General features: G+C 39.1%; 1 protein-coding gene across 3 annotated transcripts in view; it reads left to right on the top strand.

Moving 5' to 3' along the window:
• The window catches only part of MINDY4 (MINDY lysine 48 deubiquitinase 4), a 79,256-nt gene that overhangs the window by 48,516 nt on the left and 15,023 nt on the right, over positions 1-15,717 (top strand). For all 3 annotated transcript variants that reach the window (XM_026796092.2, XM_026796091.2, XM_005491435.4), the window contains exons 14-15: positions 7,339-7,402; positions 10,051-10,212. In XM_026796092.2, the coding sequence (XP_026651893.2) occupies positions 7,339-7,402; positions 10,051-10,212 (226 nt within the window). The remainder of the gene's footprint in view (positions 1-7,338; positions 7,403-10,050; positions 10,213-15,717) is intronic.

Here is a 15,717-nt window from a genome sequence, read left to right as displayed (position 1 = left end):
GCCTGTGTTTGATAGGGAAAAGATAGGAAATTCACTAAGAAATGCAGTGAAGGATCATTCTGCTGGAATATTCTCCATGTTTCCAGTAGTAATCCCAGGATTTCCCAAACTGCCATTGGTGCCCAGGTCACTGAGTTTATTAGCCCTTGATGAAACCTGTCCTCCATGAATTTTTCTATACCCTTTAATCCTTTTGGCCTCCACAACCCTTGTGGCAATGAGCTCCCCACTGCAGAAATGTGTTTTGTGAAGGACTTTTTCTTTTTTTTTTTTTTTTTTCCTTGAATTGCCCAGTAAGTTTAAGTGTCGTTCTAATTTTTTAAAGATTTTCTAAACTTTCTGATGTTTACATTCTTGTAATAAACTTTCTCACATGCTTTATGTAAGTAAGTTATTGTTTTGTATTCTTTTATGGAAGAAGAAAAAATTGATGGACCGTTGGTTTGTCCAGTGTCATTGGAGAGGTGGCACTTTCACCCTCCAATCCACTGTCACTTTTGAAAATCTATAAATGTTGGAGTCAGAAATTAAAAAGTCTCTTTTTACCTGGAAAAGAACAACGTGTGCGCATCGTTTTATTTCGTGTCCTATAGTGACATTTAAGGAGTGGTGTGGAATTCATGTTTTGAAAAGTAGTGAGGAAATTTTCCTTAATCATCTCCTCACCTTGGAGTCCACCACTTGTGTCCTGCAGTGGTGAAATGATCCTGGTTTCTGCAGCCTCTTCCCTCAGGAAAGCTGCTGCAGTTTTTAACTCTCCTTCCTTCTGACCATCAGAAATTCTTCTGACCCTGTAATATCTAAATGCTCAGATTCTGTTGAGCTAAAATCTGTAGTAAGTTAACTTCAAGAACTTTGAATTGGTTAAAAGAAATTGAACTCTTAATTGGTTTGTCCAGTTGAGGAGTCTTCTTCAAAGAATGGCTACAGGGTGTTTTTATTTCTAGATCAACCTTATTTCTGATTTTTTAGCTTTTAATCTATAAAAATAAAAAATTAGGTTCAGTCTGTCTTCAGTGCCAGAATATTTGTGATTTTTCCCTCCAGTCCTTGATATTTAGAAATTTGATGGCCATGGCCATGTTGTGGCAGGCTCCTTTTGCTGTGTGTTCATCAGATGGAGAAAAGGAATTTTCCTGGAGTTTCTTCCTCTACTCTGCAAATTACCTGAATGTGGTCACCTAAATTCTCTTCGGGATGTTCCAGTTTCTCTCCATGTACACAAATTTAAAGAATTCAGAGGGATTGCTTGTTTATATGTTTGTCTTTAGATATAAAAATCAGTGATATGAACGCTGCCCTGCAGTGATTGATCAGCTTTTTCATCTTTCTAATCTTGTTTTTTTCCCTTTTTCCTTTCCTTTAGCAAATCAAAGAATTTCAGAAATGAATTCTTTTGATTTTAGGAAAATAAAGGATATTGATAAAAGACTGCAGAGGTGTGGAAGAATAAATGTGATTCTACTGCAAAATGTAGCAGTAACAAATGAATTGTCAGATTTTGGCCAAATTTCAGCAGGTTACTTTCAACATTCAGATTATTCAGCTGTTTGCTGAAGGGCCAGTGTGGTGAGATAAATACAGATTTAATATCTTTGCTTGTTCTGTTGCACTCAGGAGAACATTGCATTCAGTCAGAAAGATAATTTCTTTAAAAAAATTAAATAGTGGGTTGAACATGACAATAGATTAGTAATTTTTCCCATCAGATCTATCCCTGTGAAATTCAATACTTCCCATAATTTGTCAGCACTGTGGAGCAGCAGAGCTGATGAATTAACCTGCCTGAGTACCTCAGACCATTTTAAGAACTTTGTGAAATTAGCAGGTATGTGGCAAAAGTGATAAATAAAGAATGAAGCCACTTTCCCTGGTCTCAATCCCAAACAATATTTTATATTTTTTTAGAGAGGCTCTTTCCTTCTTCTTTGAACATTCATTTGAAACCTTTGCCATGTGCCAGTATTAAACAAAAAAAAAAGAAATATTCTGGAACATTTACACAATAATGCAGTCACCCATCCTGTCATTTTCCATATCCCCATTGTAATTATTTGAAATCCTTATGACTGAAGATGAGTTTTTTCTCCCTGCCAGCCCCAAATCTATTTTGGGAGTAGACTTGTAATTGTGTGTTTGTTAATGTGACTGTCTGTTGCCATGAACAAAGTGAGGTCACCAATTTTCTGTGGCAGCTTTGCCTCAGAGTTCAGGATTGTAAAGCAGCCAGCTCTTACTGAAATGTACTCTTTTTTCTTTTATATTATTGTCTTACTTTATATTATATACATATTTATATATATAAATAGATAAAAATATATTTATATATAGAATATATATTATATCTGGTATATATATAATTTTATATTATATATTTTTATATTTTATTTTATTTTATTTTATTTTATTTTATTTTATTTTATTTTATTTTATTTTTTTCTGTTATCAAGCCAAGCCATACCTGTGGCATGAACTGACTCACATTGTGATAGCCTAGGATTATTCCTATTACAGTTTGTATGGGACTCCTGTATTCAATATTTAATTATTCTCCATTGAAGACTTGTCAGGAACTTTCTTGGAAGTAAATTGAGAATAAATGTATGTGAAGCATCTGAAAAACATTTTTTTCACTTAGTTTTTGCTAAGGAAAAGCTCACCTGATTGCAGATTATGTTATATTGGAGATTCCAATGCTCAAAAAATTTATATTTTGGATTTGTATTTATGAACTTATAAAACTTTATTGAGTCCATGCAGATCACTGAAGTGTATTTTATCAATGCACCATCACTGCTAAGGTTTTTATTGCCATTAGAGTTTCTTCTGTCAAGTGTGGTTTGGTCCATCTATCTTTAGGTTTTAAATTTTTAATTTTTTAAGCTATTTTTATATCCCAGAATGGATTGATTTCTAGGCAGATTTCTGTTAACTGCCTGGAAGTCAACAAATGGTGTCAGTAGGGCTGTGACAATTCAGAGAATTTAAAGGTTTGGCTCAGAACATCTGCCCACCTTCAGTACTTATCACCCTTTATAAACACATAATTAGAACTGAAGATAAACACAGATTCACCAACAGGAGCATGGAGAGGAAATTAATTTTTAATATATAAAGATATTTTCTGGAAAGACTTTTGGGCATCCCTGCCTTAAACCCAGCAGCAGTAAAAACCATTAATATATAGGTATAAATCACAACAGCTGTATTTTGGTGATTTCTGTCATGAGGAGATTTCTCCAGTTGCTATTAAGTTTTTATTCTGAATTAAGTTTTACTCTGAAGCCACCTTACACATCATTTGGTTTCACCACATAATGATAATAATTTTGTGTGATAATATTGTGAGAAAAAATGTTTGCTTGCATGAGAACTGAAAGGACAGTTAAGCCTCAGGATAAGGCTCACAATTACTCATTTTTTGGGGGGAAAAAAAGGCTTTAATACAAATATTTTTTAAAAAACAGCTCAGAGTGAATAAACCATGTAGATCTGAATTTTGCTGTGTTATTTAAGTTCTGTGAGCACGTTAAAACACATCCACATTCTGTACATATTTTAGAATCCAAACTCTGTCTTCCCTGGTTTCAGGCAGGCATAAAGCACATCACACACCTTACAAGTAAAACTAAAAACCAAGCTGGGAGATCTTACAAGTGACCTGAAATTTAGCAAAGTCTCAATTGTCAACTTTTTGGATTCATATCAGCACAGGGAATAATTTTTGCTGAAAACTGCCTGTGGAGCACATGCTTGATTTAAAATCCTTATCCAGGATATTTTAAAAATCAGCATCTTGCTTTCAGCCTGAATATTTTTTTTAAACAGACTTCATAATGTTACCAGGAGAGGCAAACCCCACTGTTCTGCTCTAGCAACCAACATTCTCCTACCCCACTCTCCAGCTGGGGTAAGAACTAGCACAACACTGGAAAATAGTGATAATACTGCACAAGAAAGGAATATTTACCATTAATATTGTTGCTTTTTAGTGTCTTTTTACTGATCTGTGATTCTGTTACAGTAGCACGTGTTGTGTTGGGCTGTAAATTAAAAAGGGATTCAGGGAGTCAAGCCTTAAATCGTTGTCTGATGATCATTTTGGGATTATTAAAAGGCTCCTGGCTTCAAATTAATGGGTTTTCTTTCTGTTCTAAAGTGATTTAAAAATTATAAATGGAAAATTCCATGCTGGAGGAGTCATATTGATGATAATGATAATGATTTATAGATTATGTCTGCATTGACATCTGACAGCCAGGACAGCAGAATGAGGCAAACTCTTCAGGTTTGCCTGTCCCCAGTGAACATCTCCATACCAGAAACCACCCCCAGAATTGTGACCGTCTGATATTTTTACAAAGCATGAGGTGCAGTTGCACCTGAAACACCCCCAACACACCTGCAGAGAGGCTGGGGAGCCTTTGGCAGGTGGGAAGAGGAGGCCTGAGTGCGTTGAGCGAGGTGTAAACCCCGCGTTGAGTGAGGTGTAAACCCGTGTTGAGCAAGGTGTAAATCCCGCATTGAGCGAGGTGTAAATCCCGCATTGAGCGAGGTGTAAATCCCGCGTTGAGCGAGGTGTAAATCCTGCGTTGAGCGAGGTGTAAACCCCGCGTTGAGCGAGGTGTAAATCCCGCATTGAGCGAGGTGTAAATCCCGCGTTGAGCGAGGTGTAAACCCCGCGTTGAGTGAGGTGTAAACCCCGCGTTGAGCGAGGTGTAAATCCCGCATTGAGCGAGGTGTAAATCCCGCATTGAGCGAGGTGTAAATCCCGCGTTGAGCGAGGTGTAAATCCTGCGTTGAGCGAGGTGTAAACCCCGCGTTGAGCGAGGTGTAAATCCCGCATTGAGCGAGGTGTAAATCCCGCGTTGAGCGAGGTGTAAACCCCGCGTTGAGTGAGGTGTAAACCCCGTGTTGAGCGAGGTGTAAATCCCGCGGCCGCGCGCCTGACGTCGGTTCCCTCAGCAGCGGGGCTGATTGCAAAGGCAGATGTTGTCCTCCTTCTGCAGGAGCTGAGATCCACCTCCAGCCTCCCAGATTGTTTGTGCCTTCAGATGGAATTAGAGCTTCCTGCCATTGTGTGTGCCGTATGTCCCCTCGTCCCCGACTGACGCATGTTGGACACTCTGCCCGCGGCGCTGGCGAGATGAGGCCGTTGCTAAAACTGAAAAATGGCCAAAATCCAGAGATTTTTATCATCCCGTCCATGCCTTGCAGTGGTGCACGAGGGAGTTTTCCGTGTCACGGGCACACTTTCCCCAGCCTTTCCTTTGATTTCACACGGGCAAGAGACGTCAGTGGCACTTTGTTATGTCTGACACTGACTTGTGAATTGTCTTTAAAATAACTGTTTTTGAAAGGGATGAAATAGATTTTTTCAAAAGGGATAAAATGCATTTATCAAAATGGGAATTGTGATTCCGTAACTATGACATTTTTCATAATTATTTTAAATACTTTTAGGGCTGTAAACCTTGAAAATACCTGTTACATTCAAAGAAATATTATGAGAAGATAATTACCTGAAGTTTGGGAATTGTGATTCCGTGACTATGACATTTTTCATAATTATTTTAAATACTTTTAGGGCTGTAAACCTTGAAAATACATGTTACATTCAAAGAAATATTATGAGAAGATAATTACCTGAAGTTTGGGAATTGTGATTCCATGACTTTTACTTTCTTTAAATTACTTTCAATACTTTTAGGGCTGTAAACCTCGAAATTATTATATGTTGCATTCTGATTTTGGCATCCAAAGAAATCCTGTGAGAAAATAATTACCTAACATTGGGGAATTGTGATTCCACAGTTTTGCCTTTCTTTCAGTTATTTTAAATATGTTTAGGGCTATAAACCTCGAAATTATATGTTACATTCTGATTTTGGCATCCAGAGAAATCCTGTGAGAAAATAATTGTCTAAAGTTTGGGAATTAAGATTCCACGACTTTGACTTTTTAAATATAATTTAAAATACTTTTAGGGCTGTAAACCTCGAAATTATATGTTACATTCTGATTTTGGCATCTGAAGAAATCCTGTGAGAAAATAATTATCTGAAGTTTTGGATGAAGGCAGGAAACGTCATGGCTTTTTACTTAATAAATACATTTTTAATGGAAGATATGTATCAATGTTAAGGGAAAATTTCCAGCTAGCTGTACCCTGACCACATCAATTCAACTCCTGCTTTGTCAGAAACAAAATATTTTCATTTTAAAACAAAATTAATTGTGCCAGTTGTCAAGAAACATGGATATCTGTATGCATGGATTTGCCAAATCAAATGGGAATGAGGATGTGTATAGAATAACTAAGTTTTAATTGATCATTATTCAAGTATTCTCTCTACCTCAGTAGCAATATCAAAATAAGGATGGAGTCAAAACAATTGAGATCAGCATATTTTATATTGAAGGAAAATAGCTTTTTTATGACCCATAGAATTAATCAGGGGGTTTTATTGGCACAGCTCCCCCACAACATAGTACATTGATTTTCCTCAAACTTAGATTAAACTTTTATTCATGTGTAAAATAATGTTTGCAATTCCATTTTATCTGCAGGATAAAAAATGATCACAGTTAAAACCTTTATGGTTTAGGCCATCAACCAATCACTGATGCAGTAATTCCAGGAGTTAGGATAGTGAACTTAGGTTGGGGACACATTACTCCTTAATTATGGGCAATGCAGTTTCACAGACTTTTCTCTTTGATGTCACAACATATAATTAGGGGCCACACAGCATCATTATAAATGTGTACACCTAGAGGGTTTTGGGTTTGTTTTTTTTTTTAATTTCTTTTTTTCATGCACAATGTAGCATACAGATTGTATGGGTATATTACAAGTATTTATGATAGGAATAGCAACTAGCAGATCTTATCTGAGTGCTGGAATGTGTTACCAGGTCCCTTGTGGAGTCTGTCTCCTTAGAGAGATTCAGAAACCATCCAGATGCAGACCTGGGAAATTTGCTTCAGGTACCAGAGGTGGGGTGGACAAAGGGACCTCCAGAGGTCCCTTCCAGCCTCACCCATTCTGTGATTCTGTCACACAGTGCAGTAATCCTAATTTCTAAAATTCTAATTAGTGACAATGACTTCTTTTCTCCTTACAGTTGTTTCCTTCAAGCTCTGCCAAACTTCTGCTTCCCACAGGCTTAGTTGAGATTTTTTTTTTTTTTGCCTCATAAAGAATCACCTTGAAAGGACTCGGAAAATACAGGGCTATATTTATGGTTGAGAAACAGTTTTCAGTAAGATTTAGAGATGAAAAGAAGCAATTGTATTGAAATTTGATTGGTTTTAAATTTGTTTTTTCCTCTGCAGGGTGCGCAATGACTTTGATGTGCTCACAAACCGCCTGATTGGCAGCCACGGCTACTGCACCCAGGTGAGCGAAAAAAAACACAGTTCTGGACATGTCCTGTGCCTCTGCTGTGAACTGACCTCTGGAAGAGATGGATTTCTTATTTTTGAGACATAAAGTCATGGAATCACAGAATGCTTTGGGTTGGAAGGGACCCTAAATCTCATCTTGTTCCAGCCCTTCCATCCTTCCTCTGTCCCAGCTTGCTCCAAGCCCCATCCATCCCATTCTTAAATATCTCCAGGGATGGGAATCCACATCCTCTCATGGCAACCTGTGCCAGGGCCTCAGCACCCTCACAGTAAAGAATTTCTTCCTCATATCAGCTAAACTTACACTCCTTCAGCTGGAGGCCATTCCCCCCTTATCCCAACACTCCATGCCCTTGTGAAAAGTCCCTCACCAGCTCTTTTGCAGCCCCTTCAGGCATGGAAAAAAATGATTTATGAAAATAAATTGGTGGAGATTTATGCTATAAAATCTCCACCAATTCCCTTTTCTTTTCCCCTTATTCCCATATCCTCAAGCACCTTCATCCTTTATTGCTTTTCCTCGTGTTTTGGCACATTGTTGTCTTTGCTTTCAGAGGTTCTGCTTTGCAGGCTGTTTTTTTGGCTTGCATGTGCCTGTAGCTGTGTGTCCATGTCCTCACAGTCCTCTCATCTTCCTCTTTGCGACCCCTTGATTGATTTCAGTGCTGAGATATTGCTGTGTTCCCTCCGTTCCCTCTCAGAAACATGCCTGAGGCTCCATGTCTGACCCTACAGCTCCTCAGTGATTCCAGGATCCCATCCATTGCTCTTCTGGCTGCCAGAGACAAACTTCATGCTCCTCTCTTGTTGCTAGAGGACTTCTGTACTGTGACCACACAATGGTTCCTCAAGAAGGTGGTAGAACACCAGTGATGGTGAATAAAAGTGCTAAAAATATCAGTAAAAGCCAGTAAAAATCTGGGGAATCCTTCAGGAGAAACACAGAGCTGTAATTGTGTGCAGTATTTTTAAAACCAGTTCCAAACTGGCCATACCAGAGTTATTCATGTCTTTGGGCATGGTAATTTGCAGTATTTTTTCTGGAAACTTTCTCTTTGTTATTCCCCCTGCTGGTTTTAGCCATATGTTATTTATTAATGGTGAGCTGGTTCACTGCTGCAGCACAGTCTGCTGTTGGCTGTGCTTCCATACACCCCAGCTGGCCCTGGTGGGATGTTAGCTGAGAAAAATATCCCAAATCTCTGCTCTTGAACTTCAGGCACATTCACATGTGCAAAAGCCACCTACCCTCTCACAGGTATTTAGCCTCTGACATCCCCCTGTTTCAACTAGAGGGGAAATAATCAGCAATCATCTCTAGGAAATATCAATATCTTGGTGATCAGGGTCCATATGGGTAAATGTTTTACTGAAGGAGACCTAATTTCACCCAGAAGTAATCAGTGAGGAAGAATCACAATTTAACAAATCATGTCCAACATACAAAATACATCACTAAGCACATACAGAAATGTCATGTAGTACTGACAGGCTTTGAGTTTCTACCATTCATGCTGTACTTTTCATTGTACAGAAGAGGAGACACCAAAATGTTTTCATAAAAAAAAAAAAAAAATCTGAACGCTTACAGGAGATGTTTGAGAGTTGGATGTGAGAGTAAATAAATTATCAGCAGTTTGCCTCCAGAAGGGTGAAAATTGAAAACTCGTCTATTATTTGGACTTCATCAAATCTTTCAATACTGTCTCTCACAGCATCCTGATGCCTTGTGCAGGCTGACCTAGAACAGAGGCTGGACAGAGCTAAAGGATAAAGCAGGGATTTACTAAAAGCCTCCATGGATGCACCTTGGGCAGCACCAGAGCCCAGCCAGGGCTGCACCCAAGATGAACCAAAATGGCCCCAAAATGCACGAGCGCTCCCGGGCTCTCTCCCTGGGATCAGTTCTGCTCCATTTGCACCTTGCAGTTCATTGTCCCATTCCAGCTTCAGCCCAGGCACTCCCACCCTGCTTGTTTTTCTCTCTGCAGCCCACGGGGTTTGTGCTCCTGGGCTGAGATTTGGATCATTTGTCCTTGGTGCCCGGCTGGAGCAGGAATTGTTTTGTCTCCCTGCTCTGTGCACAGAGCTCACCATCCCATATATGAAGAACTACAGAACTACAAACTAAAGCAGCACAGAATCTGAAAATACAAAAGCTAGACCTGAGGCGTCAATCCTTTTGGACAAGTAGTCCAACCCACAACTGGAAAAGGTTTTTCCCCCCAGAGGGTGGTTGGACACTGCCCAGGCTCCCCATGGAATGGTCACAGCCCCAAAGCTGCCAGAGCTCCAGGAGGATTTAGACAAAGCTCTAAGGGATACACAGGGTGGGATTGTTGGGGGGTCTGTGCAGGGCCAGGAGCTGGACTGTATGATCCTTGTGGGTCTCTTCCAACTCAGGATATTCTGTGATTTTATCATTTCCTCATTTTAGTTTGGGAGACTTTGACCAAAATATCTGGAATCTTTTTATAATCAATTTTAATTCTAACCATAAACCTAAAGCCAATCCATAAACTGGGGGTCATGTACATGTGTAACTTCACATCAATCCTGAACAAGTCTTCTGCTGATCAACCTCTGTTTGGTTTTTGTTTTCTTTTTTTTTTTCCTTTATTTCAAACATGTCCCAAACAGGAATTGGTGAACTTGCTTTTGACTGGCAAAGCTGTGTCCAATGTTTTCAACAACGTGATCGAGCTGGACTCTGGGAATGGCAATATCACCATTTTGAAAGGCATCACGAGTCGCAGTGATATTGGTTTGCTGTCCCTGTTTGAGCACTATGATGTCTGTCAGGTATGCTTTCCAATAAAAATTTCATTAAAAAGAAAATAGTTTCTTTTAAAATCAGCTTCGTGTAGGTAAAGCAGCAAAAAAATTACTGGCTTGGTTCAGTTTATCTTTTCTGTGCTGTAGTGGTGGTTCTATTACCAGTAAAAAAATTAAAGACAATTAAAACAGCTGTTAATGCAATGGAATTGTTCCATTTAACTGTTTTTCATAGTCGTATTTTAATTGTAGTCATCATGAAAATTAGAAGATTGATTAAAACTTTCAAAGGAGTGACAGATCTTAATTTATCTCAGGAATTTAATTTATATTTGTAAGGATTTCACTAGTTCACAACAGGAGATGGAGCATGGCGGGATGGATATCTTTCTTAAGACAAGTTCTGTCCTAAGCAGCCAAACTTGTGTTTGATCCAGGAATATTATTTGAAATTCTCTTGCGTTTGTTGGATACTTGTAGCACTCTCACCTGCATCTGCAGCAGCAGCACCTCTGTAAATTTTGAAAGCGATTACCAAAGGATGTGTTTTTACTGATCTGATATAAATGTGTGACAAAACAAAGCTTGATTTTAACTCCTTCCCATGTGGCTGAAGTCAGCTACATCCTCCTGCTACTGGAAAACTAGAAATTTTGTTATTTCTAATTAACACAATCACATTATTCACAGGATTACAAAAGGCTTGAATTCTTATCAGTGTACCCAAATCAGATTAATTCAGAACAGAGTGGACTAAAAATAAATAAGCTTCTGTGTCTAGTTCACACTTCTTTTTCTTTCTATAAACAATGTGACATTTAAACCCTCAAAAAATGGTTATGCACCACTCCAGCATTTTTTCCATTCTCCAGTGAGGAAAATGACTCGGGAGTAGCAAAATGGTAAATGAGGTCAGGGCAGGTAAGAGCTATTTTTTACCCACCTGCCCTCTAAAAATAAAATAAGTTATTTATTTTATTTTTAGATTCCAACACCATTTTCCACTTATTCTGCAAATTATATGGTAGAGGGGATCTCTTTCCACTGCTGGGCTCTTTCATGCGAGCTGGACTCATGAGCAGGGATCTGTTTTTCCAAGCCAGTGACTTAATCAGTTACAGAAACTCCAGTAGACATAGTTTCCTTTTTTTATTTTTAAGAGTCTACACTAGTTGGGCATCTGCTGCAAATTGTCCTGGTTTTTATTAAAAACATCTGGGTGTTCTCTGCATTTCAGTTCAGAGGCAATGTCTGCTTAGGACTGGGACAAAAGTCAGATTCTGGTGGATTTTGGCCCAAAACTGGGGAGTCTCCACTGTGGCTTCTGCGTGAGGGGCCAGATTCTGCTTCCTGTTGTAAACTTTAGAGCAGTTCAGGAAAAAGAAATGTCAGTGGCAGTTTGCAGGGGTGGAACTGAGAATAGAATTTGTCTTTCAAAGTGACTCTCTTATTCCTCTCAGCATCCAATTACAGTGTGGCTCTGGGGCTGGTAACTGAAGCCAGCCATGGAAAAGGACTGTCAGGTTTGGTTGGGTTTGTTTTTTGTTTCCAGGAGTAAGAAAATCCTGAGCGTGCTATATGGTGAATCATAGACACTTGGAGTCAGAAAACTCCCTTTAGGTCACATCCAGCCAATCTCTCAGGGGATAACTCAGGATATTTTTGTGTCCTGTTATATAGCAGGGTTTGTTTAAAAATCTTCATCCATAAAGTTCCTGCCTTTTTGTTCAGATGGCCATTTTTTCATTGATTTTAGTGCGTATAACTGTGATCTTACAGTCCTCATCCATCTCTACTCTAAAACATGAATAAATGCAAATAAAGATTTGTAAGTCCTTGTGAATTTGGAGATTTTCAGTGTTTGGAGTGTTTGGAAATACTATTAATAAATCAGACTCTTCATTTACTTAGTTTCCTCTAATTATAATTTCACTCATAATCCAAGCTGCCCCCTGAACAATTGATCCCCATCCGCTGGGCATTTGCAGCTGATGTAAGAGTGCCTCCCTTTTTTATCAGCACATCCTGTCCAAGGCTTGTTTGTATTCCCCTGCTCTAGACTTGTTCCAACTTACCAACACATTTAGGATATTCAAGACTCCAGGCTAGATGCAGTGAATCCACATGGAAGAAGACTTTTCTACTATTTTATCTAATTTTTCTAATATTTGGAGCATTTGTGTGTAATCCACAGGTCCCTTGGTGTGGCTTCTGACTTGCAGATATTGTGAGGGCACTTGAATTAATCCTCAAACTCCAACAGTGGCAAATCCAAAGAAAATAATCCATCCCTTTTTTTTTTCCAGCCTGGAGAATCCCTCTGTTCCCCATCCATTCACCTCCTCCAGTGGATCCTGTGTTATCTTTGCTGATGAGAAAAACGTGTGCCCCGAGTAATTTGTCTGCAATTGTTCATGTTCAGTCATCACTCTCAGTCCTGACATATCACCAAACTCTGTGGAGTTTCTGCAGTGTAATTACTTGCTGCAAATTGTTTCACAATGACAGATGGATCCATTCCATCTGTTTCATGTGCAAATGTTTAGTTTCACAGTGAGATTCTGGATTTTAACAGGGGGAAAAAAGCTAAAAGTGCAATCCTGCTACTTTTCAGTAGGCAAGTTACATCCAAACCCAAGATCTTTGGGTTTCTTTTCTTTGTGCTAAGCAATATCAACTCCACGTGGTCTTACACATTTAACTTAAAAAAATTGAGATTTTTTTAGGTTTCCTGGGATTTATTTAGAGCATGTCAAGCAATAGGAACATTTCCACATGAAATTGCTGAGGGTTTGCTCTGTCTGCTGAGCTGCAGCAGTTCAGTCTCAGGGAAGCTGAGTGGTTTCTCAGCAGGGACAAGACCTTGGAGAAGGGGATGAGGCACAGGAGCAATTTTAGCACTCCTGGGTGAGAAAATCCCTGTGTTTGAGTCAGAGCCTTTGGCCTAAATGCCACATTAACATTAAAGGTGAAAAGACTTAGAATGATGAAATTCTTCCTTTCAAAATGTTTTAAGATGTTAAAAGTAGGAATAGATGGAAGAAGAGGGTCCTTGTGTTGATGTCAGGTCATTAAATAACAGGGAAAATGTAAAAATAATCTGCATTCTCAGGTAATAATTTTAAACAGATTCTAATTATTGTTTTAATTCATAACTTGCTAATTCTTTAATAATATTAACAACCAATTAACAAACACCACAGTGCTAATTAACATGAATAATGATAATAATAACAGTGATAAATAGCATTTGCATGCCATTTCCTATTAGCAGATCTGTGCTTTGCAAGAATGGCAAGTGTCATTTCCATTTTACACAGAGGGGTAATGGGTGAATAAAAGTCAAAGTAAGCTCCTGGCTGAACTGGGATGAGTACAGGTCTGAATCTCTCATTTTAAAGGCAGTGTGGTGCTGGCTGATGAATTTTATCATCCTTCTGAAATGCTTTTTGAAACTGGTTTAGGTATGTGCTGTTGTATGTGAAGAAATGGAAATATTCAAAGTTATTTGTCACTTTTGAGCCTTCCCTCTGATTTGTCTTTGTTTTCACCAGTTCTCTCCTGCTTTAAGCTGTTCTGTCAGTTAAATCTCCTGTTGTCTGACCTCCCAAATTCACCCCACTCTGATTCCTGGCTGTCCCAGCACTCCAAGGGACCTGGTGCTTTTTAGTTTTTGCTTCTCTGAAAATGGGGAGGGCATAGACAAAAAAGCTGCACACATTTTCCCTATTTCTTTTCAAAAAGGCAGAGCAAAGCAACAGAAACAAACAGAATTTATTCATTAAAATTCCACAGATGGGAAATATTATCTTTGGTCCTTTTGAAGAAACCACTCTGTGCTATGACAGGGCCTGAATGATGAAATTCAGCACACATGCTCTGTCTCCTGGCACCTCACCTGTGTTTTTGCCCTCCTATAACCTCCTTCCCAGGGAAGTGTGTCCCCTAAAAAATCCCTTTTTCCCCATCAGATGGGCTGGATTCAAGCCAGGCCATTGGTGGGGTTGTGGAGGGGAAAGTTTGGAAAGAGGGTTTTAACCACCTCCTCTGAGAAACCAACCACAAAAACACACAAGTGCAAAATGGAAACTGATGGTTGGCTCCAATTTTCCAGTTATTTGTCAGGAATAGGGGTTAATGTTGTGCCCTGTAGGTGCAGCAGAGGAAGCTGCTATTTCTGTAAAACTTCTGTGAGCAAAAACATGGAGTACATTCAAATTTGATTGAAACAAGGCTGAAAAAGTCTTTGAGGAAAATCTGTTCTTCATTCCTTGTTTTTACATCTCCCTTTCTAGCCTGGAACTGAAATTTTCTTTAATGGACTCCTATTGTCCTCTGAGTTGTGACCAGTCATTTTCCCAGAGGTTGCTGGGGTATTGGCATTGCTTCCCTGTCAACATCCTTCCAAATGAAATAGAATCACACAGTTTTTATTTGAGACAATAAGGATAACAAAGCCCACATGTTTAGAAGAGCTCTGTGTGCTTTGCAAACAGGTAAAGCAGAAAATGAGAAGTCAGGTATTTCCCACATGTCTCTCTAGATTATAAACACCTGCATGTGGATCTGGATTTATCCCATCACATTTTAGGTGCTATTTAGGATGAAAATTCTTCAGTTAGGAGTTCAGCCAACTCCCTGCATCACTGATGAATAGGAGTGTCTAAATTTCTGACAATATCCATGTCTTGCTTATTTGATTTTACAGCCAAAGCCCAAGGGCTAACTTGCATTAGAGAGCCTAGAAATAAATGCAGAAGTGTTCTGTGGGCTGAATCCTCCCCTGTCTGTGTCATTGCAGTGATGTAACTCCCCGAAGTGGGCTACAAACTTTGTGTGTAGTGAGGAAATGGCAAAATGCTGAAATCTGAGGGAGGGTCTGAATCTCCCTCAAAATTTCTTCATTTTTTGAGGTATTCCAGAGGAGCAGCTAAGTGGGACAGGGATAAAGAAAAGATCTGGAGGCTGCCTGGCACTCTGATATCTCTTTTCCTTTTCACATCCGCTGCTTTTTACACCATGGCAGTATAATGGAACTTTAATCAGAAGCCAGTGCTTTCCAGGAGTGTCTTCTTTGCTTTGGGGATCCTAAGATTTAACACACATCTCTTTCTATTCTTCTTCAGTCATGTCCTTTCCCCCCCCCCCAGTTCATTATCAGAAAGATTTCCTTTTCTACCAAAAAAAAAAACAAAAACAGATCCAAAGCTGCAGAGAAATTACCTAAGGCTCCAGTGTAGCAGTAGTGTTTGCTATTATTTTATATGGCTAAAATTATTTTTATGGCTGTTATTATTTTATATGTCTATTATTTTATATGGCTAAAACCTCTTCAATTTCTGTCTCACCTGGCATACTGCATACTCTGAATATCAGATCTCATAAGCAATAACTTTATTTTTTCTCAATCTGATTGAAATCAAGTATTTGGCAATGGCAATAACCTCACCCTAACAGTGTCCCTTAATTATCTGCATTTATGTGGCTGAGTTGGTGTTTCAGGGGTGACCTGGGTCAGTGGGGTCACTGCTC

Source organism: Zonotrichia albicollis, chromosome 1 (genome assembly GCF_047830755.1).
Source record: "Zonotrichia albicollis isolate bZonAlb1 chromosome 1, bZonAlb1.hap1, whole genome shotgun sequence".
Classification (NCBI taxonomy): Eukaryota; Metazoa; Chordata; class Aves; order Passeriformes; family Passerellidae; genus Zonotrichia; species Zonotrichia albicollis.
Note: the sequence above shows the minus strand (reverse complement) of the source record. Positions and strands in the feature narration are given on the sequence as shown.